The sequence below is a fragment of the Acinonyx jubatus genome, chromosome C1, assembly GCF_027475565.1.
Source record: "Acinonyx jubatus isolate Ajub_Pintada_27869175 chromosome C1, VMU_Ajub_asm_v1.0, whole genome shotgun sequence".
Classification (NCBI taxonomy): domain Eukaryota; kingdom Metazoa; phylum Chordata; class Mammalia; order Carnivora; family Felidae; genus Acinonyx; species Acinonyx jubatus.
Window position 1 is genome coordinate 58,615,270 of NC_069381.1, and position 27,473 is coordinate 58,642,742.

The 27,473-nt window shown below is 35.7% G+C and overlaps 1 protein-coding gene across 1 annotated transcript in view; it reads right to left on the reverse strand.

Moving 5' to 3' along the window:
• The window catches only part of NEGR1 (neuronal growth regulator 1), an 840,003-nt gene that overhangs the window by 325,709 nt on the left and 486,821 nt on the right, over window positions 1–27,473 (reverse strand). Inside the window, exon 3 of the mRNA XM_027058871.2 lies at window positions 14,838–14,963. Coding sequence (XP_026914672.1) covers window positions 14,838–14,963 — 126 coding nt within the window. The remainder of the gene's footprint in view (window positions 1–14,837; window positions 14,964–27,473) is intronic.

The window sequence follows — 27,473 nt, forward strand, 5'->3', positions numbered from 1 at the left end:
AGAACATTTTTGTGACATAAAAAAAAAAGGAAAAAATTCTCCTTTAAGTTGGGGAAGGCAGCATGGATAAACAAAATTAGCCTGTGTCGCTAATTGCTGAAGCCCAATGACAGGTATATTGGATTTGTTATATTCTTTCTCTCAAAAAATTTGACCCTCATCCTTACACACAGTCCAGCAAATATCCCATAGCTCTTCTCCCCATCACCACAAAATTTCTGAAAGAGACAAGATTTCTCTACTAGTTCACCACCCTCTCCTGCATTCCCTATTTAAACCACCCAGTCTGGCTCCCGTTTCCAACCGTGTCACTAAAACAGCTTTTATCAAGGTCAAAATTGATCTTTATTTTGCCAAACACAATACACACTTTGCTGTATGTATCTCATTCTATCTCTTATTACATTTCAACTCTTTAAGCTTTTTTTCTAATTATTAAAACAATCTTTCTGTTCTATGAATTTACTTTATTTTTTAAAGAGTTTATTTATTTATCTTGGGAGAGACAGAGAGACAAAGAGAGAGACAGAGAGTGCGTGTGGGGAAAGGGCTGTGCTGACAGCACAGAGCCTGATGCGGGGCTTGAACTCATGAACTGTGAGATCATGACCTGAGCCACAGTTGGATACTTAACTGACTGAGCCACCCAGGCTCCGCTCTATGAATTTCCTTTCAAACTAATTTAAATTTTACAATTTACTTTCCTCAGTCTTCATCTGTCATACTAGCAACTCTTGCTTTTTCTTTTGTTCTTTCATCTCCTAAATCCTCACACATTGGTCATGGACCTTCTTTGTCTATCCACTTTGCCTCCTGAGGACAGACTCCCATTCATAACCCCAGGTTTCATTTCTTGTCCTGGCTCCTTCCACGAGATTAAGCCTCATTTAGCCAATTACTCACTGATATTTCCATTTGGATGTCTAATATACCTGATAACATGGCCAAAAGAAAAATCGATCTTTCTTGAAAATATATTTCTCTCCTGGTTTGCTTCACGTCAGTTAACAACATGCCCATTCTCTAAACTGATGAAACCATAAAACTAAAAGGCATTCCCCATCTCCCATCTCTCAGTCTTTTGATTTTACTTGTAAAAAGGGAAAGGATTCAGGCACTTCTCTCCCTCTATTGCCATTACCCTTGTTGAAGTCAGCATCATCCCTCACTGCAACTACTACATTAGTCTCCTGAATGGTCTCCCGGCTTCTGCTTCAGGCTCCCTGCAACTCATTCTCTACACGGTACCAAAAACATATTTTGCACATTAAAATAAAATCATGTCACTCCCATGCTTCCATGGCTTCCCTCTGCATTTAGAAAACAAGCAAACAAACAAACAACAAACACCTATTTTGCTCACTATGGTCTCTAACCCCTGGTTGATCTGACCAGCACGTGCTAACCTTTTGCAACCTCACCTTAAGCTATTCTTTCCCCTTTTCTCTGCTTGTTCCAGGCCCACTGCCTTCAGTTTTAAAACACACCGACTTCTCTCCTGCTTCAATTATGCGCAGATATTATTCTCTCTACACAGAATGCACAGCATTACTTCACACAGCAGCCTCCCTTCCTTCAGCTTCAAGTCAAGGCTTCGCTTAAAAGATAGCTTCTCAAGGATACCTCCTTGTTTTATTCATAGTCTATGACTTTATCAGTCTTTAGTTAACGTGTAATTATTTCCCTCTTCATCTGTGTCTTCCAACAAGATTGTAAACTCTGAAGTTAGTAGCTGTATTTTTGCCTCTTACATCTGTGTATTCACTGTTTAGCAAATTGTCTGGCATGTAAGTGTTCAATAGAGGATTTTTAAAGAAAATAAATGTAAAATAAATATTCATAATATAACCATTATATAATGAGCTAAGGATTTTTTTTTACTAAGCAATCTATTTTTGCAAAACATGTTAGCCAGATTGAACGCTCTCAACACTGAATGTATTTGCACTATGACAAAATTAAGAATCTCTTTTCTTTTTAACATATGAGAGCTATAGAAGAAAAATTTACCCTAGCAATAAGACTTCTTGATCACTCCAGACAGCCCAATCTAAGTTTATTTATTTATTTTTCAGACACAGAGAAAGCATGTATGTGTGTGTGAGCAGAGGAGGGACAGAGAGAGAATCCCAAGCAGGCTCCTTGCTGTGGGCACAGAGCCCAGTGGGGTGGAGCTGCATCTCAGGAACCCTGAGATCATGACCTGAACCAAAATCAAAAGTAACACTTAACCGACAGTCACCCAGGCTCCTGTAGACAGCCCAATCTAGTAGAAATAGTCAACGGCTAAGAAGAGTTGTTGGTTTTCTCATTTCTTGCCTGTTGATCATTTTTCAGCCAGCTGCTGTCTCTTATGTCTGAAAATTTAAGAATTGCCAACTAAGACTTTATTTGAAGGGCAAACATTCCTTTACACCTATCACATTTTAATAAACCAATCTGCAAGTTATCATATACTTTAGGCTTCTATGTTAAATGAATATGAATGTTTATACGACTTTCTCAAAAATCAATTAAATGCCTCACAAAAGCCATCAGGTGCCTACTGAGTCAAACACAGGGTTGAGAAGCCATTTTATCTTTACAGATGTGTGTTCAAAATCCATAATTAGTCCTTGTCATGTCACAAAAGGAAAAATGGAGTATACTTCCATGAAATACCTGGTTGTAATCAACTCCACTGAGAATCTTGCTTTGAGACTTCTTTCCTTCTCTTCAGCTGGTTCTTTTGTCCTGTAATTGAATTGAATTTGCTCCTCACCCCATTCCTTCCAGACAGCTTCTCATTTGAGGGCTCTGAAGATGTATTACACTAATATATCCTCAGAATGACAATGCTATGATGATGCATGGGTATAATACATCTTCAGAGCTTCAGCACTGTCCAGAAACAATACAGCTAGTACTGGATTAAATTCAAACCTAATGCAAAAGGAAGCATTTTAAAAAATTGGCTAACAAGGAAGGTGAAAATAAAACGTAAATAAAAAAAGTTATTTTAATGAATTCCATAATCCTGTATATTTTAAAAACAAGTTTTTGAGACTTTAGTATGGCTTATTATTAATCTGTAAATTTATGCAAGAATATACTTTGCAAATTTCTAAAGATCACAGTGAAACAACCTTAGTTAGACAAAAATATACAACAATTCTAGGTTTTTAGTCTCCATCTCTTAGGCAAAGTTTACACACAAAGTTTATATGCAATAAATATTGCATTTTGTCTCTTTTGTCTGGCAAAATTAGTCTCTCAACATTTCATAAGACATTTTCATTATGTATTATACTAGGGGACATTTCATGAATGCTGACCTTCTTCCCTTAGGACAAAGTCACTTTTGTAACATTTTCATAGAGAATGAAAGTACCATCTTCTGATAAAAAAATATTCCATAAAATTTTTGGGAATTTTAACAGGCTGAAATTGGGTTGCACGGTAAACTAGGTCTAGGGGATTTATAAACAATAATAACAAACAGAAAAACTAAGCACCATTATTTCTGGTCTCCTGGTCACAGTATCCTTTGTATCCTTGACCTTGGCTTTGTTTAGGTTAGTAATCATACAGAAGTCTCAGAGAGGCTTGCTCCTTTATTGTGAAGGCAGTCTCCTAGGAATCTATAGCTGTCTGAAAGACTTTTCTTTTGTTCTTTATTTTTATGGATTTTTTTTCCTACAGCAAAAATAAAACTAAAGAAAACAAATTTATGCCTCCACTAATACATAGTGTTTCCTGTCCTCCCCTCTCATTCCCCACCCACCATTTATCAGAATCTGAATAAATAATTCAAACTTTGTTGTTAGAAGTCATTGTGGTAGTTGCTCAGTAAAGTAATCCCTTTTTTGTCTTCTGTACAAGACAACTAAATACAAAAAAGCATCTCACAAGTTTAGAAATGCAATCATTATCTGATTTTTATCACATACGAGCACAGCATTTATTGCTATTTATCATCACCATCTTTCATCATCTGTCTTCAAGGAACTTTTACCTGATGATGAACTGTAAAAGAAATTTTAATAATAGTAACCAAGAATTTGGAGCTCTTAATTTTGCCCGAGTTTTCTTTTAAACTCTTGTTTGTTAGCATTCCCTTTAGATCACAGCCCTGTGATATTATTATTATTACTATTACTATTATTATCTCCATTTTGCAGATGAAGAAAATGAGATACAGAGAGCTTAAGAAATTTGCCCAGTGTAACACATGTAGTAAGTGACAAAACAGGGATTTAAAACCAAGTGGTACAAGTACTAGCTATGTCCTTTCTAGCACTGTTATAAGTGCCTTGTTTAATAGGAGTTTAATAATTATAAAAATGTTATTAGCTTTTTCTATAATTTCTTTGGGGAAATGATCTATTCACAAAGGTTATAAAGGAAAATAATTATTAGTCATATTAATTTTTAAGACATTAATCAGCAAATAGGAATTTATTAATCATGTGAAGAATTTACAGTTTTCTAAAATATTATATCCTTTAATAGATATTTATTGAGTACTTACTATGTAGATGTATTTGCCTGAATCATAGGTCATACAGAGATAGCTCATAAAAAGAATAAAAAGTGTTTATCATAGTTTTATTGATCTATAATCCAAGATTACTAAAATCATTTTAATTTTCACTAGTGATGATTATACCTAATTATGGTCAAGTTAATCAAGAAAAGTATAATTTTAAAACAAGGTGGAGTACCATTAAAATTCAATAGCAATGTATTGATTTTGAGTAACGAAAATGGGTATAGTATTTTTTTACACAGGAGATCATAACTCCTCTAATAATTTATTTCAAGCCAACCATATGCTCATGTCTGTAACTGTCAATGACACTTTGGGTCTTGATTTGTAAAAAAAAAAATCATTATTGACATATTTTCTTTTTCTTATTGTAGTAATAAGCCAGAAACAGCACTTAAGTTTCAATAGAGCTTGTTTGTATAGGAATGTAGTCTTAATGGACATGATTTTACATTTATGAGAAGTAAAACCAAGTTGTATCTTCACTGACTGCGGGGGTTTAAATGATCAGTACAACCTGGGTTCAAATGAACATCATGCTTTTTTCTTCGTGAATGTATCTATTAGGTTATAATACTTTGCATGTAAAATAGTTAGCATATGTTAAACTATGTTAGAACAGTGCCTGGGGCATACTAAGTGCTCAATAATCAATACTTAATATAAGTATTAACTGGGCTCGGGGCGCCTGGGTGGCGCAGTCGGTTAAGCGTCCGACTTCAGCCAGGTCACGATCTCGCGGTCCGTGAGTTCGAGCCCAGCGTCAGGCTCTGGGCTGATGGCTCAGAGCCTGGAGCCTGTTTCCAATTCTGTGTCTCCCTCTCTCTCTGCCCCTCCCCCATTCATGCTCTGTCTCCCTCTGTCCCAAAAAAAAAAAAAAAAAAAAAGTATTAACTGGGCTCATTTTATTTTATTTATTTTTTATTATTTTTAATGTTAATTTTTGAGAGAGACAGAGTGCAAGCGGGGGGGGGGGGCGGTGGGCAGATGGGGAGAGGCAGAGAGAGAGGAGACACAGAATCAGAAGCAGGCTCTAGGCCCTAAGCTGTCAGCACAGAGCCCAATATGGGGCTCGAACCCACAAGCCATGAGATCATGACCTCAGCCAAAGTCGGACACTCAACCAACTAAGCCACCCAGGCACCCCAAACTGGGCTCATTTATACATTCACAGTACCTACTGGTGATCTTTCTGGAACCATATGGGATCTATTTTAATATTATAAGTGAAATTTTTACCCATGGAGTCTCACCTCAGCATGAATTAGCATGAAATTTACAACCAAATTAAAAGCTGAATTTTCTAAGATTACAAACAAGCCCTAACTTGTTTTAATATAACCAGTTATGTAATGCCTTTTCCTAATACATGTAAGGTGACATTGAAATCACTCTGAAAAAATAATCTAGAAAAATCTAATTCCTAAAACATAAACAGCCTAAAAGAATGCAACCTTGCCAACAAAATGGATGGATATAGAAGGTAAAATGTTAAGTAAAATAAGTCAGTCAGAGAAAGATAAATATTATATCATTTCATTCCTATGTGGAATTGAAGAAACAAATGAACAAAGCGGGGGCGGGGGAGAAACAGAGAATCAACACTCTTAAATATATAGAACAAACTGGCAATTGCTAGAGGGGAGGCGTGGGGGGCAGGGGTGAAAAGCTGAAGGGGATTAAAGAGCACAATTATGAGAACTGAGTCATGTATAGAATTGTTGAATCATTCACTATATTGCACATCATCTGAAACTAACACATAACATTGTATGTTAATAATACTTAAATTATTTACTTTTTTTAATGTTTGTATATTTTTGAGAAAAAGACAGCATGAGTAGGGGGAGTGTCAGAGAGAGAGGAGACACTGAATCCAAAGGAGGTTCCAGGCTCTGAGCTGTCAGCACAGAACACAATGTGGGGCTTGAACACACAATCCATGAGATTATGACAGCCGAAGTCAGATGCTCAACCAACTGGGCCACCCAGGTGCCCCAATTTATACTTAAATTTTTAAAAAACAAATTAAATTTAAAAATATACATAAATAACCTAATACCAACCATTATTTCCAAATTCAGCTCACCCAAGGGAGATAAACTGGAGTGTGTGTGTGTGTGTGTGTGTGTGTATTTTTTTTTTTTTTTCTAATGCCCAGCTCCTTCAGAAAATCAAGTTCCATAAGAAAAAAAAAAGATCCTTTATAAAATGCTTGAAATTCTTGATGGGTTCATGTTTTCTGTTTTATATGGGTAAGCACTTTCCTCTGAGAATAGTGGATTATATTTTATATTGATTCATCGTATCATCAGACTCATTGTTTAGCCTTATATGTGTTTTAAAATAATGAAAACTTTCTTGTTTTCTAAATTCAAATAGTAGGCATTAACAGTTCTGAATGCAAACAATTCCTCATAGCCCACCACTAACTAAATAGAAGTAGAGAGGACTCTGGAAACAGACAAATGAAAGTTAAAATTATAAAGAAAACTCCCAGAACAAAGAGGCACTTTTAACTGCATATATAAATTATTGGTGTGCAATCTTATGGTAAAAGTTTAACTTGCCATCATTATGTAGATTCATTCATTACATAATTATCCATTATGTAAAGCCATTATGGAAATTCACAAACGCTCCACATAGAGTGCAGCTCTACAATGGAACCAGAACCATAGCTTGTAATCTGAAGATCTCATATTGTTGAAATGTCATCAGCATAAATTGCTGGTTTTACTAAATTTTTCTTCCTAACATTAAAGAGTAAAGTGCAGTGTCAGGATTGCAAACCTGAAAAAAGACTCTTAAAGAATTACAGTGTTTGGGCGACAGGCTGCCAGCTTGCGAGGATCACACACACAGCCTCTTCATCATACCATCCTTGGTGTTGGCCCAGCACTCAAGTGTTTCAGAGACTTTCTTTCACAAAAGGGGAATGAGAATAGAATCAAGAGCACTAATAGAAAGTAATAGCTTCTCGGGGCGCCTGGGTGGCTCAGTCGGTTGAGCGGCCGACTTCACTCAGGTCATGATCTCGCGGTCCGTGAGTTCGAGCCCTGCGTCGGGCTCTGTGCTGACAGCTCAGAGCCTGGAGCCTGTTTCAGATTCTGTGTCTCCCTCTCTCTGACCCTCCCCCGTTCATGCTCTGTCTCTCTCTGTCTCAAAAATAAATAAACATTAAAAAAAAAAGTGTTAAAAAAAAGAAAGTAATAGCTTCTGGTTTGTACCTGTATTGACTCAAATTATTTTCAGAATTATTTTAAACAATAGATTTGAATGGTACACATCGTTTTTAGTTAATAATTTTCATTTTTTATAGCTTTCTATTTCTTCTGATAATTAACATTTCTGTCTTAATTCTCTTTAAAGGTTATAGAAGTTTTAATGTGCTAAACCTGTATGTCTTACAGCTAGGAAATAAAATTTCAAACCTAAACTTCTTTTAAAGTATCTAAGGCAGGGGTCAGCCAACTCTTAAAAAAACAGACAATGGGGCTCCTGGGTGGCTCAGGCGGTTACGTGTACGACTTCAGCTCAGGTCATGATCTCACGGCTTGTGAGTTAGAGCCCTGTATCGGGCTCTGTGCTGACAGCTCAGAGCCTGGAGGCTGCTTTGGATTCTGTGTCTCCCTCTCTCTCTGCCCCTCTCCTGCTCGTGCTCTCTCTCTCTCTCTCTCTCTCTCAAAAATAAATGAACATTAAAATAATAATAATAAAAAAAGAACAGACAATAAATTGTTTAGGCTTTGTGGACCATATGGTTTCTACTGCAACTACTCAACTCTACCTTGTAGTACTGAGAAAGCAGTCAAAGGCTATATGTAAAGTTGATAGCATGGCTATGTTCCAACAATAATGACAACAACAACAACAACAAACTTCATCTACAGAAATAGAAAGTAAAGCCAGTTGGCCCACAGGCTTTAGCTTGCTAACCCATGGTCTAATGAATACTGACTTTGTTATCCTGAAATGGCTCTCTTTTGACAATCTTAAAATCCTTAATATTCCTTAGTTTGGCAATATCTGTTATATTCCTAATGGACAGTTTATACTATTTATTTTATAGCTGGGGACGTATAGCAATACTTACAGCAAGCATGGAAAACACTCGTTTTTAGTTTTCAAAAGTTCTATACGTCAATCCACATGATTTCCAAATGTTGTCTTAAGGTTATTTTAAGGCTACTTGAATGTTAAATAAGTGTATGTCTTATTAAACTCAGTATTCTATCCCAAGCAGAAACATCCTTTAAGAATAAAGGCAAAATCAAGATGTTCTCAGATGAAGTCTATTCTGAGAGAATATCTTTAGTGGACCTACCATAAAAGCATGGCTAAAGGAAGTTTTCTAAATAAAAGGAAGAATAACAGAATAGATAAATACAAAATACTTCCCTTCTTTTGAGTTTTCTAATATACGTTTGGCAGTTGAAACAAAAACTATACCACTGTATGTAGAGAAATATTTAAGATTACTATATCAAAAAAACAGGAGAATAAATGTAGGTAAGGTTTCTATACTTCACTGGAACTAGTAAAATATGGATACCTGTAGACTATGATAAATTATGCTTATATGATACAATACTATTAAATTTATGCAAAGAAGCACATTCAAAAACCCTATGGATAAAACAAAGCAGAATTCAAAAATGGCCAAGTAACTCACAGAAAGGCAGGAAAAAGAAAACAGAGAGAAAAACTAGAGGGAACAAACAGAAAACAACAACAAAATAAGATACCAGTCATAAGCCCAAGCAAAGGTGTCACGCGATTGATTTCAGAAAAGAATAACTGGAGTTTGTGGACAAGATGAAGTCAATAGAGGGGAAGAGGTTAATGAGGGAGGGAGAGAGAGAATATTTAATGGAATAAGGAACTGACAGGGGCACCTGGGTGGTTCAGTTGATTGAGGATCTTACCCTTGATTTTGGTTCAGGTCATGATCTCGCGGTTGGAGCCCTGCGTCAGGCTCTGCATTGAGGTGCAAAGTCTGCTGGGGATGCTCTCCCACTCTCTCTCTGCCCCTCCCTGTGCTTGTGCTATCTTTCAAAATAAATGAATATACTTAAAAAGAACTGACAAATGGGAAAGGATGAATGGAATCCAGTACATAAAAGGACAAAACGACATGAACAGTCTTTATCTTCAGTTCAGCAATAGCCTTAACTCTTATGGATAATTAGGGTGATATATTCCATCAAACAGCACTAGGCATACGACAAAAGAGAGTTTAAGACATACAATCCAGTGTTTACGATCGGATTTTGCTCCAGAGCTAAAAGAATATCTTTGACAGCTAATAAACACCAACAGGGTAGAGTGAGAACATTTCTGGAGATTCCAGATATCAAAGTATAAAAAGAAACTAGGAAGCAAAGATTAAGATAAGCAGCAATGAATAATAAATGGAAATTTGATAGAGGCTTTCAAAATGCCTCATATTTGATATCTGTAATCTATTATTTTAAAATGTATCTTTTAACTTTTCCTATGTTTTTTTTCTTGAGTGGATCTAGATTTATTAATCTAATGATGTATGATTAAGAATTTTATTTTGCTTTTATATTCAAAATCAGATGACTTGTGTAAATTTGTCAATGTTCTCTAAAAGTTTGAAGTGAGTTTTAGCTTTATGATACCCTCATTTGAGAGCAGCTATGTGAAGTGCATTCAAGAGTTGTAAGTAAGCCCCTCAATTTTAGAAACAGGGTTGGAGATTCCATTTGATCAAAAGTTTAAACACATTTCAGTAGTAAATTAACCACTAATACTACATGATATTTACCGTAAGTCACCGACTCTGTTCAATGCTCTATACTATTCCATTTAATACTCATAACAATTCTGGCACAATTAGTACCACCATGTTATGTGTAAAGTTTAAAGGAGTTAACAGTTTTGTCAAAGATTTTACAGTGTGTAAGATGAAGATCTGGGTCTCAAACCCAGTTCTGACTGATGTAAAGTTCATGGTCTTAACCACTGTACTATACTAGCACCGTCTGATGCCTAAGAAATTGTGGGTAGGAAACTTCATTATTAGAATTCCCTTAGGGATTATATTAAATTACCTTACCTTACCTTTAAATTACATGAAATTGAATTACCTTAGATTACAAATTTTGAGAAATCCTTGAAAATGTCTAAGTATGTAAGAAGTTAGTCATAGATTAAAGCAGTAGTATCACTTGTAAATAAAGATGCATGAAGTTTCTATCTAAGTTTCTCATGATCGAACAGTTAATTGCCTCCTTATGTTCTGCTTGACATAAATACTTTTTACCATTCATTCTGTAATCACCTTTTGTATGCACACTACGTTCCAGGCCCTATCCCAGGATTGTTAGATAAAACCAAACAAAATATGGTTAATTTTTTGCACTAAAGTTATTTAAGTTCTTTTGGTTAATAGAGTATCATAGAAAATAGTCTAGATGTCTGAGTTTCTGATAATTTTACTGTAAAACAGGTGAACAGGGTTATATATTTGAAGCCAATGTATACTTATTATAACCCCAAGTATACTGTATACAACTATCTGAAGTAATGTAAAATCTCTGATTCCACAGATAGGGCAATTAAAATACAAGATGAACCTGGCATATTTGCCATGCCAGAAAGCATCAAAATTTTGAAAAAAAAAATGATGGTAACACATCAAAAGGACATGGGAATCAGAATGAAGTGACTTCTACTCACCAAATAAGGGACAATTGGAGAATCAAAATAACCAAAGACAGTAATGAAATATAAAAAGTTTAAAAAAGTTGGAATCCTTGAGCCTCTGCCATTATAAATAGATAAAGTAATAAATAAGTAAGAAATAGGGGAAGTCAGGTTAATGATTGCAGTGGAATGCCAAGCGCTGACTGGTAAAAGTAGGATTGCTCAAGCTAGAAAAATCATTTTGTAATCATCAGAGTAAAGATTAGTTCACAAAAGAATCACTGGTAATGCAAAATCTAAGGGGAAGGTTAACAAGCAACAGACATTTGCATTTTAAGGGTTTAAAATCTCTCCAATACTGCTTAGTGGTAGCATGGCTAAAGGAAGAGAGAGAGAGAGAGAGAGAGAGAGAACTATGCAATGCAGAAACCAGACACCTTGATTAGGTAATCAAAATTACATCACAAATGAGGGACAGATGGATATCCTGCGCCTGTGGATATCATTCCCTGAGAAGGCCACAACTTCACTTGTTTCGTCCCAGATGGGCATGACTAGAACCTAATCACAAGGAAGCATGAGTCAAACCCCAAATGAGAACACATCCTGTTAAAAAAGAAGGGGATGGCACATTCAGTGCTGAAAAATGTCAATGTTTGGTAATGCCATTAGGAATTAGACCCCAGAATAAAGAGGACTGAAGGGATGTGACAACAAAATAAGATACTTGGATTTCGTACTTAGAGGGAAAAAAAATCTATACAGAACGTTATTCCATCAATTGACAAAATTGGAATATGAATAACAATGGGATAAAAGTATGATACCAATGTTAAATGCACATAAGTTGAAAACAGCATTGTGATTACATAAAAGAATGCCCTTAGTCTTCAGAAACACACACTGACATAACTAGGAAGAAAAGGACATGATGTATGCAGATTGTTTTCAAATGGTTCAATGAAAAAATATATAAATTTTCATATACTCTACACACAGCAAATGTTGAAACAAATGGGAAAAATGATGGATGAAATCAAGTAAAGGATGTAGGGCATAGTTTGTATTATTTTTGTAACAATTTTTACATGAATTTGAAATTAATTTTTAGATATAGAATAGAAAATATAGAAAGAAAGAAATCATCAACATACGTAAACTCTAAGGAAGCTCATATATACAGAAACTTCTCAAGAACGATGTTTTTGTGAAAGGTACAATGTGTTGTTTGAAGTAACAAGTAGAATGACACCTCCAGTTAGTTAAGGCAATGTTTGTGATATGCTTGAACCCACAACCTAATTTTTGTGGGGGGTGGTGGTGGGGATTAGGGAGAAGCTCTGTGGAGCTATCATCCTGTGACCATTTTTTTAGTTGATTTGTAAAACTGATATAGACCATGAACAAATCAGCAAGAATTAACAAAAGTACTGGTTAAAAAAAAATCTAAACAAATTACACATGTGCAAAAAACAGCCATTATTTCTAGTACAGACAGGGAGTGTATCTGTATCTGTTATCTGTTCCTGTGGCGACCACTATTTTTAGATACATTTTCTTTTGTGATATCGCAAAAGAAGAGAGCATACAAAATGTTGATATTCCTTAGATAAAATATAGACAGATCAATGGAGTTTATGATTTTGCTTTAAGTATAAGTATGTAAGTTGGGGAAATTTAATAGAATTATAAGACATGTTACTTAAAGCAGAAACTCTTCAGTGCTGTGCATTTGAATACAGATCATTAATAAATTATAATTTGAAATTATTGGAAGCATTTATAAATATATCAGCCATGTCTAGCTATTCATTGGAGAATAGTTAATATTTATGCTAATTTTACTCATTTGCTCTGTATGGCAGGATCAGAAAAATAAATCCATGCGCAGTTTAACTTATAAACCCAATCTGTCTTCTTTCAGCTTCATGATGTTATCCATTATCATTATTCTAATAACTTCACTAACCAACATTCACGCTATTTAATTAAACCAAAATGTATCTAAGCACTTAAAAAGAAGAATATGCATAATAACAAGCACTGCAAAGCAGAAGAGTTCAGTCCAAAATATTAATCTTAAATTATATGAAGATGAAGATTATGTGCTTCATTCTTACAAAAATTATATTGCCATATCAGATTTAAATCCCCAGAAAGATGATTAAGAATCAGCCATACATTTGCATATCACCTTATACTTTTTAAAGCACATTTATGCTTATTATCTTTTTTAAGTCTCACAATAGTTAGGCATTTTTATCATTTGATTTTTGGAAAGTAGAAAACTAGCTGAAGGAAACTGAGGCTATGAGATTTGCAATACAATTGGCTGAACTGATGTGGATGAGAACCTTGAGATAAAAGTATTTGTATCCTAACTGCTTGCCCTCGGTTTGTCTCACTTAGACCCCATAGAGAGTCCTGCCACTAATTCAGTGCTCATATACCAGTTTTATGATTCTGTAGCTGCTCTAAGGAGTGAAGTATTGGCAGTCAAGAGCACACTCCTGCTTCAGAAATAATATAGGGGCCATAATGCATATTATATAAGTATATACTGCTGTTCTATTGATTTTTTTCTCACATTCATGCTAATACTTAGCATATGATGTAAGTCTCATTAGACCGACTGCATAAATGAGGAAACTCAAAGACACTTAAGGACAAGTGATACTAAGGACAGCGTTAGCAGATAAAATGGATGTGGCCATTGTACTCTTTCTACACCTACATGAAGGGTGATTTTCTGATTTCTTTAAAAGCAGTTTCATCACACTAGCCTTGTTAGAGCTATTTCCACCAAAACTATAAGACAAATAAAATCAGATTTCACTTATCGAGTATGTGGTGGGATCCTATCCATTAAAAGTACCACTGTTATTTCCAGGGTACAACTCAAAGCTATATAGTTCAAATATTTAATCTTTACACAAATTGGTAATGCTGTGAAGAGTGGCTGTGAAAACAGCCTTGTTTTGATGATGATTATACCCAACTTCCTAAAGTTGACTTAATGTCTTTAGGAGAATGTGCACTGTAGCAGAAGCACCCGAAACCCATACAAAATGTTACGTCCCTTAATTTCACCTAGCTCTGTGGTCTTGTACAAGTTACTTAAAGTCTTGGGTTTTCAGATTCCTCATCAGTTAAAATTTAATTCTAAATGCCAAATCCTTGATTCTTAACTGCATTTTGAAATTAGACCCAGCAACCTCATAATTTGTATAATTTCATTCTCTCTTGATTACCTTAGCAGTTCACGCTGGCCTATTAACATGTGAATGACGACTGAATAAAAGCCTTACACATTTAAATGAAGATATTTCTCTTGTGATATTTCCATTTGAGCTTTATGTCTATTGATTTGTGATTATCCAGTACACTAAAATGAAAATAACCTTGACTAAGAACCAAGAGACATAGATTCTAATCTGGGCTCTGACAGAAACCGTTCATTTAACTTCTGTGAACTACAGTGCCTTTAGGCATAAAGATTCAGTATAAAAATACGTATCCTGTTTATCTCACAAAAAATATGTAAAAAATATAAGTTGACTCAGGTTCTGAACATCGAGGTTACAGAATAATAATGAGCAATCGTTCAAACAACACTGATATATTTCTGCTTTACCTGATGGTGAGATGTGCCGCCAAGAAATGGAAGGCTCTGGTTTCCCAGTGGCCAAACAAGTAAGGGTGACATTGGTTCCTTCATTGATGGTCATATCGCTTGAGATGTCATATATCTTCGGAGGAACTGAAATGACAAAACATTCAGTGGTCAGCAAAATACAGTAAAATTGTATTGAACTAAATATGATCAACTCCACGATATTATACTTAAAGCCCATGTTCACCACTCAAAATAGAGATTCTCTGGATTGTTAGGACTCTCCTAGAGTTTTCTGTATGTTGGCTGGTTTTATTTGTTCGCCAATTTTTAGATATTGAATACTTCAGCATAAATGAATTAATAACAAAAAAGTTTGAATTTTTGAATTTTACTTCAATTAAAATTTTATTGTCCATACTTGTATTAGACACTGCAATATAGCCAATCTAGCTGTTCCACCTATGTATCTCCACTATAATGATGGCTTTCTTGATGAGATGATTTAATAAGAATGGAAATTTGGAAGAAACTTAAAATAGCAGAACAGTTGCTCTTTTAAAAGCTAAGTGAGGTAAAACATATATAGGATTAGGAGGTAGGGGTGCTTGGGTGGCTCAGTCGGTTGAGCATCAGACTCTTGTCAGATCTGACTCAGGTCATGATCTCATGGTTCGTGGGACTGAGTCCTGCGTTGTCAGTGTGGAACTTGGGATGTTCTCTCTCCCTGTCTCTCTCTCTCTCTCTGCCCCTGCCCTGCTTGTGAGCAAGTGAGTGCCCACCCGCACTCTTTCTCTCAAGATAAATAAACATTTAAAAAAGATTTCAGGGTTACAAAAGCATTTGGGACCTCAATTTTCAATCTGCCAATTAGTAGGGGTGGACTTACTAACCATTTATATTTGAAGGGGCTCCATTTCTAAGGGCTTGAAAACTGTCTTCTTGTCAGGGAGGGCTGGAAACTGCTGGTTAAAACAGATCTCTTCACCCTGGGATTTCTTAGAACCTTTGTTATGCTTACTGTAAATCTCCAAGAATGAAGGGGAAAAGTTCTTATTGTATTTCTTTGTATGTTCTTTTTTTTTTTTTTTCCCCTCATGTACTAGACTATGTATGCTTTTATCCAAGAGCATTTGAAAAAAACGGTGACCATGGAATATACTTTGGGAATGCTGGATAGGAAAATCCCTAAATGAACTTCCAATTAAACTGTCCATATCCTTTCAAATATCTGATGGTCTCTCACTTCATCCTCAAATGCCATGGATACAAATCCTGGGTTCTCTACCAGCTGTGTTATCCAGGGCAGTTTACGTCTGTATCTCAGCCTCCGTGTCTTCATGTGAAAGATGAAACCCATATAGCTGCTGTGAGGATTAAATAAACCACTGTATTTTAAAGAACTTAGAAAAGCACCTGGCATCAGTATTAGCTATCATTATTAAATGCCCTAGGACACATATGTGGTTTTTGAATTTCATTTCAGTACTGCCCTTTTCCTGTGCTTTCACCAACTCATCACTTTGGCAGTGTGTAAGACCAGCTTGTGCCATAAGTTTTAGATTACTCTACACAAATTATAGTATGTTGAAGTTCCAGGTAAAAACCAAAAATTGGCAATTAGATGTCTTCATAATTTTTAGACAAATAAGCCTTTTACTGGAATTCTTTTAATTGTTCCATTCTTAGGCTTTCTTTATGCAAAAGATATGTTTTCACAGCTATTTTTAAAAAGGTAATTAAAATTTGTCACAGGGATAAATTAAATTATCTATACTTTGAATATCATCTTAGATTTTTTTAATAAAACCAATATTCCATTACCAAAAAACCCCTAGAATGATTTGATTATAAATATAAAGTATTTGATTATATATAACTGTAGCTAAGATTTAGGAAAAAGCTTATTCCTAACTAATATACCATTGTAACTGTTTCTAAATGACATTCTTTAATTGGCATTTAAAACAAATTATCATTAAACTCTTCAGTGAGTTTTCCCAGGTAAAAATAAAAATAAAAAAAATAAGAATCATTCCAAACCGAAGACTCTTTTTAGCTTAACTGAAACAGAACAGAAATAAAAGACATTAAGATACCCTTGGAGGAAAGTAGAAATAAGTGTGCATGACTCATTGGTGAATAGGAGAACTAATAAGAATCAACTTAAATTAAACAAAACCATCATCTGGATATACGGATGTAGGTGCAGGTTTGAAATAGTAAACTATGAAATACGTGTGTACATATGTACATACATAAATACACACACAATTACATACACGCTAATGGCCACTATTTAAACAAAAGTTATATAGTACTTTCCTCCTTCATACAGGAGACAGTACATAGAGATCAGTCAAGTTTATCGATGTATTCCAAGCATATAACTGACTCAATTTTGGGCAAAGGTATGTATATTTAAGAAAAATGATGGAATGCCACAAGACCATGAATTCTATCCTGTATATTATTTTGTCAATTCTATCTGATCTTAAGAGTTAGTTTACTCTTTACATGTCTACCTATATTTAAAGTGGTAAACATGAGTGGTAAACTAATATTAAGCACACTATTTGGCTTCACAGAGAAACAACTAAGTCCCTTAGCAATAAACTTAGATTTGACATTTAACTTTGGGAAATTGTGTGGTGGGGACGAGTGTTGAATTCCAGGTGTGACATGTCATCTCAGTGATGGCAATTGCCTCCCGGGGCCTCATAAGTCAGGATATGTTACAGGGAAGAAACATCTGGAAAGAGGATGTTAGTAAAGGAAAATCCCTCTGGCAAGGCTCTTCTCCCTAGAATGCATCACCTGTTGGCAGCAGATGCTGTGTGTGAAGAGGGCCAATGAAATCCTTCACATGCACTGTAGCTTGTGGAGGCAAAAACAGGTGTTGCTTTGCTGACTGTTCAAAGCCATTTTATATTCAGTTCAAGACTGCAAACTTTTGCTGAGTATTGTGGAGGGAATAATTCTGGACTCACAGGAAATGCAAAATTTTCAAGGCATAATCCTTGCCCTCAAGGAACTTAAAATTAAAAGAAGGAGGCAATTAGGTAAGTAATGAAGAGAAGACAAATATTTTCCATGTTTTCCTTTCCCATTTTACATGAGTAACACATGTCTAATAGGTATGCCTTGTGCGACCAAATCAGCAGACATTAGTTTTATGTTGGTTTCCTTTAAAGAGAACCATGTAGGATAGTTTATGCACAAAGTTATTCAGTGTGGTACTATTTATAATAGAGAAAAACTATTAATGGCCTCAATGTAGGACGACAGAAATAGAGGTATTGTTAGCTCTGCATCTAGAATAAGGAATGGTACTGGGAAAGGACTTGGGATGATCTGAGGCAGAATCATGGTAGGAGAAAACAGAAGAGAAAAAAAGATGCTTTTACTTTGGGTAACAAGAGCAGGGAAGAATGGTAATGCCTCAGGCATCTTAAGATCATTCAGTTCTGATGGGTGTCCCTGGGTTATAGTTTGTGTATAAATCATGCATGCACACAGGTCGGGAGGACTCTGTTGAGCTCTGTGAGTGACAAAGCAGCATGTCTATAGTATTTCCAATATACTATGCACTTGCATAGAAAAACAGAACAATGAGGAGAGTTAAAATATCTTATTATTCTAGGTGTATGTTCCTTTTCCATATGCCTTATCTTAAACTCTCTCAAACTCTTTTCATTTAGAAATTGAGCTGAAAAATCATTTGTCTGAAAAGGTGCATAAGTGTTCAATCAATTCAACAATTTTTAAATCACTAAGTAAGTACAGATTTTAGTAACATTTTGAGTTGCTGTGCACATGTTTATGACCTAGAGCAGAATAATAAAGGAATAAATTAGTCATCTAAATGTAAACTTGTTTAATTCATAGGAAGAAATTATTATAACATTATCATCACTGTTATCATCATCACGATACCGTAAGTGAAAACAATGAAGTTATAGATTTCATACTGAATCACAGAATATCTCTCTCCTAAGGGGACCCTTATTGGGGATTCTTATGGCTTTGCAACTGTGTTCATAATTAATTGTTCTATGTCACCAGTTACAGAATTGAAGAACATTGGAAACTTTCTAAACAACAGAGGTTGGAAGATTGTGTTAGGATGGAGTGTTTTTTGAAATTCCCATATACATTTAAGGGAGTAACTCTTGGATCCTCAAATTGATCATCTGCTTTGCCTTTAATTACTTGCAGGCCTCAAACTCAACTACTACCTAGTACTGCGTCCTCAACTCCTATTCGTCTCACCATGGTGAGGGGATAATGCATATTTAGGTGAATCTCTTGATTTCAATTTACTAAAGGTAATTTAAACTTCTGTTTTTCACTTTCACTAAAAAATGTGCAGTCTGATCTGCCCCGACTGCCTTCTCTCAGTTCAGCCATCTATCACAGTGTCCTCAGGCAGGGTATGGAGCAGTATCAGTAAGGAAAATTGTAGAATATATATCCAAACCAAAAACTAATGATTTCTACAGGGCCAGCCATTTAGGATTATCCTGCACCATTTGCACCATCATGTGCAACTGAGTTTGTGAGTGGCTTCATCTGTTTTTTGTTTTTAAAGTGCACCCATTTTTATCTACATATAAATAAAATAAGTCTTTCACTTGTTTGTTTAATGAGCAGCCTTCACAGAGTTAACTTCAATTTCTCCTAAGAATCCATCTTGTAGTCTGGAACATAACCAATAAAAATTTGAGAAGTCAACATAAGGATGACTATGAGACTATGATTCATATGAATCATTTGAATCATATGAGCCCAGTGTTTTATCATATTAAATGTGCAGATGACTTTGAGAAGTAATAAACACAACATCGTTCACACCCATACCAAGTTCCGTGAGATGTGAGGCTGGGTCACACATAACACTGAAAACCTTAGATGATATATTTGATGATTATCTTAACTGTAAGTGCAAGACAGTGACTATTTGGATTGGGAAAGTTGTGTTGGCTCACTAGAATCAATTAAATGGCCCATCAAGTTCTTAAGTTGTGAGAGTCAATGAAAGACCACAGCACATACAAATCCATGTGGAAGTCTTCTTTGAATTTACAGGGATTAAAAAAAAATGGATGAAGTACGTACTTAATCTGGCCCCAAACAGTCACAGATTATTGAAGGAAACATCAGTTCAGTATTTACCATAACCACAATATTCTTGGCATAAAACCCACTTGTTTCCTCAGGGTGTAAAAATCTTAGCAGTGTTTTATAGGCAAGTGCACTCTTCACATCATTCTCTGAAGCTATTCCTAAAATCATTTAAAAGCTTCCATATATTTGGATTATGCACACGGTCACCAGATCTGTTCTACAAATATGTTCACTAGGCCAAACAATAAATAAAAATAAAAGTTATTCTATGTCTCTGGTGTCTTGCTTGACTTAACTTTCTTCACAGTGACTTCTTCCACCCACAAAACTTCCTACAAAGAAGAAATACTGAGTGAAAATTTCAAGTGAATGTTAAAGGGTTAGAATTTTACCTTAAACCATTGTATCACTGATGGCTTTGATCATCTCAAAGCCAGATAGATTTTTCTGGGCATGTGTCTTATTGAAATAACAGCTTGTACCCACAACCCTCTGTCCTTCCTCACTCCTCTTATAGTTTCTTTGTTATAGCATCTCTTATATCTGTCAGTATCATTGATATTTACTTCATTGTTAATTACCTCTTCTTCTCATAGAACAGAAGTAAAGACCTTGGGTAGGAATCTAGTTTATGCAACAGCCTATCACCAACACCTAGAAAAGGTCCTGACACATGGAAAATATTCAACAAATATTTGTTTTCTTGTTCTTTTATGGTTGAGCTAATATTTCTTTGACTTTGTAATGAATATTTCCCATAGAATTTTATACCACTGCGAGAATGATGCAATATAAATATGTGAGAATATAGTGAAAATATAATTACAGTGTCAAGGGTCCTCTGTGACTTTTTTCAAGGATTCTCCAATTCGGGGGATTCAATATTCTTTTAAAAACACAGTATTTTCCTATGTCACTGCCTACCATAGTTTATGCCAGGCAAAATGTGTATGATATGGCAATAATCATATACATTTATACCCAACAGCATAGGCTGTCACATCTTAGTACTGTATATGTTGATTAGAGTTGTTTGTGTTTGTTTGTTTGTTTTTTTGTTTTACTTAAAAAGCTATGTAAATTTGGGGTCAAAAGGATTTGACCCTAAGAGTGTATACATATTATTTCTGCCTTTTTTTCCCTTCTCCATAGATTCGGAGTCTAAGTTAGTTCGAATAAGCTATATCTCTGAAGATTTTCCAAACCGCTTGAATCAACAAGCTAGACATAACTATAAATCTTCAGAGAATTGGCGCTTTTTTGCACTCCCATCTCTGGTAATGGCTGGCAGCATCAAAAGAACAGTCTTCCTTTCCCTAGGCTGGCACTTCCCTTTTCAGTCTTGGCCAGCCCCCAGAAAGTGAAAGCAGAGCTACGTTACATAACAAACCTCCTGGAAAAGGTGCTGTTCTCAAACTGAGAGAAGAAGAAATTGTTTCAGGATTTTTTTTCCTCTAAATTGGTTTGCTTGTGGGTGCCTGATGGTTTCCTGGCTTGCATCTAACTAGCAACATTGTTTTCTCCGGCTCATAGACTATAGCTGACTTTTTATAGTTTATGACATTTCAGAGATTTCTATGGCTTCTCCCCTCATTCCATCACTCAGATAGTGATAGGAGGAAAAAATAACCCAAGTGTGACTTGTAAATGCAAACTTGCCAGATTTGTGAATACCTACGGATGGAATATGCCAGTACTACTTTGGGGGGCAAAGAATATGTCTGAGAAAAGATGTATCTTTCAGAATTTGGTTCAAACTTTGAATCATTTTGCTTAGCTTAGTGTTTTTCCTTTTCTAGAAAACCTATGTCCACGTTTTTCTCAACTGGCTTTGCCCTTCAGGAGGTCACTATATAAAATAGTAAAATTGGCAGAGACCTATGTTAAGCCATTCATCCATCCATCCATTCCACATTTACTGAGCACCAACTTGATTAGGGAGACTAATCTTAAGTCTATGTCTAAAGAGTTAGAAAAACCTAACACTATTAACTATAATATGGAGTCATAAATCCTACAAAGTGGATTTTGTAATATAAGTTGTTTTGGGAACCCTGAGTAGTAAATCTAACTCTACCTATGGAGTCAGAATTGGAGGGGGTACTGATATTAGACAAGGCTTTATGAAACAGATGGCATTTGAGTGGACTTTGTGGGTTAAAAACATTAGTTTCCTGCACCCAGTTAATCATTAAGATAATCTGATGAGTGTTTTACAATCTTGGGGTGGTGAGAGCTAGTTCAGGAGATTCTAGACCAAAAGGTGTAGAGTGAGTTCCAAAATCTATCGGCTTTATGGGAAAACAGATCTCTCCATGAACTATTCTCACCTACATTTAAAGTCTCCATTGTAATTATATAGGCCTTCCTCCAGATCCTCAGAGTAGTTATTTGCCTTCAAGGGCCTAAAATTAAAATGTAACTACCCCAAGAAGAGATGATTCCTTAATAGCTTGCATTTATTTTCAAACTTCCTGACAGCAGCAAGGTGGGTGTAGTGAGGGCACCATAGCAAAGGTAGAAAGATGCTACGGGAAACTCTTCCACACTGTGTAATTTTCTTTTGGGAAAATCCAGAATTGGTTCTGCATAGCAGTGAGCAAGACAATCCACAATGGAGAGAAGAAAATGAACATGTGAGAGGAACAAACCTCATAGGACATGGAGTTATTGAAAAATCAAAGTGGAAATAGCTTCTCTTTCTCTTCCCATTTTCTCCATCTTACTTTGACTGCCAAATGCATGGGGTGTGCATCAGAGGGATGAGAGAAAGAGGCAAGTAATCTCTAAATTTTAAGATGGATTTTCTCATTGAAGAATGGTGTATTTGCTAAATAGGTTTCCCATGGCAAAACAAATATATATTTCTTACATGTATATAGGTTATATTACGAAGGCTTAGCACACATGAGGATTAAAATGTGATAAAAAGAATAAAAGGTACTGATTTAGAAAGGTTAGGTTTTAGTAGCTTAACATTTATTTAACAATTTTTAAATTTTGGATTGATGGCCACTTTCTCACCTGCTATATAAACATTGTGAAGGCAAATAATACCACATTGTTATACAAGAGTTTCAATATTTTGGACTGTAAAGGTTTTATTTTTACTTCATTTTGGCTAGAGGATCAATAGCTGGCCTCCACACATGAGTGTTTATACACCAGAGTTCAAATCCCTGCTGTACCTCAGGCGAGCTTCAGCTTCACTTACTTGGATGGTTCAAAGATATAAAATACTGCTTAAAATCAGGACCATAATAGCAGCTACCCCCTCAGGCAGCAGCAGCGGGAAGGCTGGAGCGCACTTACAGCAGTGTTGTATATCACAGGGAATCTACAATGCCTGCTTAATTCACCCTTCCCCCAGTAGAGGACGGTTACAAAACACATAGGGAGAACATCACAACTGAAATTCCTCAGAGCACACAAATGTAGGGGTCCATACCTAGAGAAGCAGAATTCTTAAGGAGCCAAGTCCAAATCTTTAAACCTGCAGTGATGGTAACCTTCTATTAAGAATAAGTAATTAGCTTTTCCTTGGAAACAATTTGGCAGTATACTTCAAGGACTTTAAAAAATTCCAACCCAGAGAGCGAATGATACCCCTTCCAGGAATTTTAAGGAAAGTAGGTTACTTCTTTCAGTATAGTCACTATTCCCATAATCCTGGTGGCCAGCTCCACTGCTCTGTTTGAAAATGTGCCAGCAAATGCCCTCTGGAACGGCCTGGGTGAACTTTTCTTGCCTCATCCTCAGTGCTGAATTATTCTCCACATAAACCAGAGGCAACAGCCCAGCTGTGCCATACTAGAACCCAGCTGCCTTCTTAGCAAATATTTCCCATAGCTAAAAGCATGTTTTAGTGTTTTTGAAACACAGGAAAGTCCAATGTCTACCCTTGGACTCATAGAGTTATAATGTAACACCTGGCTCCTGATTTCAGGAGGTAAGCCTGTTCCGGCTCAATATGAGTTTTCCTTGTTAGGCTGAGATTTTTACAAATGTGTTAGCAGATTTTTATATCTAAAGGCTGCTATGCTGGTTTTTTGTACGTGTAGAGGAGATGTGTCATTTCAGTGCAATCAGAAAAATAATTCCTTCTCTGAAGTGCTTTGGTGTCATTGTTCTTTGAATAAAATATTTTTTTCTGATTATGAAGGTAGTACACATCTATTGGAAAAAAATGTAGAAAAATATATAAAGAATGAGGGGAAAAACTCAAAATCACTTAGGAGGCTGAAGCTTCTAAAATCCTCCTTTGGTAAGTTATAAACAAATGGCTGTCAATGCTTTGAGTCATTCATTGTAATACAGTCTCACAATTCAGAGAAAATCACTATTAATAATTTCATATATTTCATTTCAGACTTTTTATGCATGTACTTTCACATAGGTCCCAGAGATTTCCATGTGGTCCAACAAGCTCACCAAGGAATTGTGTTAAGCCTTGGCAGAAAATAGTGCTCCCTTCTCTAAGTCACACATCTTCTAGAAACTGAGCTAGAAAGTAGTTGGAGAAGGATTCAAAAATGGACATTGTGGTTCTCTTTCCTTATCGGAAACATGTCTAACAAAAGGATACCTACAGCAAAGGTTAATATTTGCTGGGCATCTACTATGAGTAATGTACTGAGAATTTAATGACTTTTTTGTTGTGGTTGCCAGGGATGGGATCTGTCATGGGGCAGAGTTCTACATGTCCAGTCCCCACTTTCTTTTTCCACCTACTCACCTGCCTTTTTGTTAATTGACTTATATGGCAGTTTTATAACATGGCCCCAATTCTTTTTCTTCCATCATGAATGAGGTCTTAGTAGTACCTTCACAATTAATTTGAGTAAGTAAGTTTCTGGCCACTTCAAATAATAGATTTGGGGAGGAAGTAATGCTATGTGACTTCTGAGACTGGATCATAAAGTACCATTTGTTTTCTGCCCTGTTGTCTAAGAACACTTGCTTTTCCAGGTCCAAGTTGCCATATAATTAGACTGACTGCTTTGGGGCCACCATGGTGGCTAGAACAAATGTAGACCCTACACATGGACCCCAAATGGAGAAGTTTTGAGACAACAGAAACAAAAAGGGAGCCTAAGATGCACCCTAACTCTTCTAGGCTCTTAACTCTTTCAGTCATCTTTATAAAACTCCAAATATTGTGTTCAAATAACAGTATCATGAGTAAAATATTTAATTGTAGTTGTTTAAAATTGCCAAGTTCAGGCATGGTTTGAAAAAAATAATGAAAGTTGGAAGACTTACACTATCTGACTTTAAGACGTACTATCATAAGGGCACCTGGATGGCTCAGTCAGTTAAATGTCCGACTTTGGCTCAGGTCATGATCTTGTGGTTTGTTAGTTCAAGCCTCGCATTGGGCTCTGTGCTGATAGCTCAGAGCTTGGATCTCACTTCAGATTCTGTGTTTCCTTCTCTTACTGTTCCTCCCCCACTCCCACTCTGTCTTGCTGTCTCTCTCTCAAAAAATAAAGAATAAAAAAATAAAAAAAAAAGACTTACTATCATAAAGCTACAGCAAAGACAGTGTGGAATTAGCATTGTGATAGACGATGGAACAAAATGGAGACTCCAAAAATAGGTGAGAAAACTTGCCATGAGGATTAAATCCCTGATTACTTTTAATAAAAACTAAGATATCTAAAGTATAAGTGAGTGATGCAGGTCAAGAGAAAATGTGCACCTCTAGATTATGAGTGATAGGGCCTGGTGGGAGCACCAGTCTGAAGAGGGCAATGATCACTGAAAATTTCCATTTAGAAAATAGAAGCCCAGCCTTGACAGATCTTTAGATATGAATTTTTCCTTTTTGTTTCTTGTACCATATACACTCATCAAAATATCTGTTGACTTCTGCTGGCATCAACTCAAATGGCACTATAATGGCAATTAGAAATATTTGACACTTATTGAAGACTCTTGGTCATCACATGCTGGAAAATTGTCACGATACAGAAATCTACATGGTCTATGAAAGTAAACAGTACCTTGGAGTTATATACATACACAATCCTGACCGTATACTACAGGCCCAATGTGTTGCTCAGTTATGGAGTTACAATCTTGTTATCTCTGCCTTACACCCTGGCAAGCCTTGAGCCTATTCATTTTCCTCAGAAGACCCAAGGAATCCATTTTCACATTACATTGCTTGGTTTCTCATAAAAGCTGTATGTTATCACACGCATGTGCAGTTGCTCACCTGTCATTGAATAACCATGATTAGATCTGCAGGATGACTATAGTCTTGCCTTACGAAATATTCTGAGAATAGGTTTTATTTAGAAATTCAAATAATAAAACCATGTTTCCTATTAATATTCTACTCCCACCAAAATAATTTTCATCTACATTTTTTAAATCATCATGCTTCTTTAACTACTTTTCTGTATGATATTGCTTTATTTATGCTTTTGAAATATAACAACCAAGTGTTTGTATGCAAATATAAACCAGGAGATCTCAGTACAATCCTATGGTTACAAGCACAGATTCTTTCTAAAATTGGGCTAAAAGGTAATTTGCCAAGTTGCTGGCCCCTAGATCATTAGTCACAGTGGCCTAAGTGCATTCTCTTATAATTCAATATCAAAGAAATTGCTTTTATGGCATTAACTATATTATATTCAAAATTGTATAAATTATTGAAATACTATGCCTACTGCCAAGATATAAGATAGTTCACATGGAAAAAAGTTGCATTTTAAATTATTCATTGGAAAAAAAGTCAGTCTCTTGCCAGAACTTGTTTTATACTGGGGCTAGCTTCTGGGACTTACATTTAAATATGAATCACAAAACTCTGGAAATTTCAAATACCCATAATTTCTTGGCATTGAATAGAAGTTTTCTCTCTTTAATTAGTTGACTTTCATCAAGTGTATTAAACGTTACAAATTGTCTTGTATCTAGGTGTTAGTCTAATGAGCATTTATACAGAAAGTATTCACAGGTAATAGTCATAACAAAGTAATAGAGATGATCTATATAAAAATACTGAAATCTGGTGCCTTTCTTTCTTTCACTATTTTTTTTTAGAGAGAGAGCATGAGTGGGGGAGAGAGGCAGAGGGAATGAGAGAGAGAATGTTAAGCAGGCTCCATGCTCAAAATGGAGCCCAACATGGGACTCCATCCCACGACCTTGGGAACATGACCTGAGCCAAAACCAAGAGTCGGATGCTCAACCAAGTGATCTACCCAGCATCCCTCATTTATTATTTTTGAATACAATATAAAAACTATATAACCAATTATTAGATATCTTATATATGCATATGCACATACATAAATTATATGTATGCATATATGCATGACTATATACATATATGTATAATGTTATATAGTTGGCATATATTATACTGGATATGCGTGTTTATGTGTGTGTATCCTGTAACATCATTAGATGCCTTTGTTAATGCTAGAATACGGTAATAAGGGGGCAAATGTTATCATAGGAAGGCTAACCTCAAAAATTCTCTCTATATACAGATTTATATATTATGCATTTGGT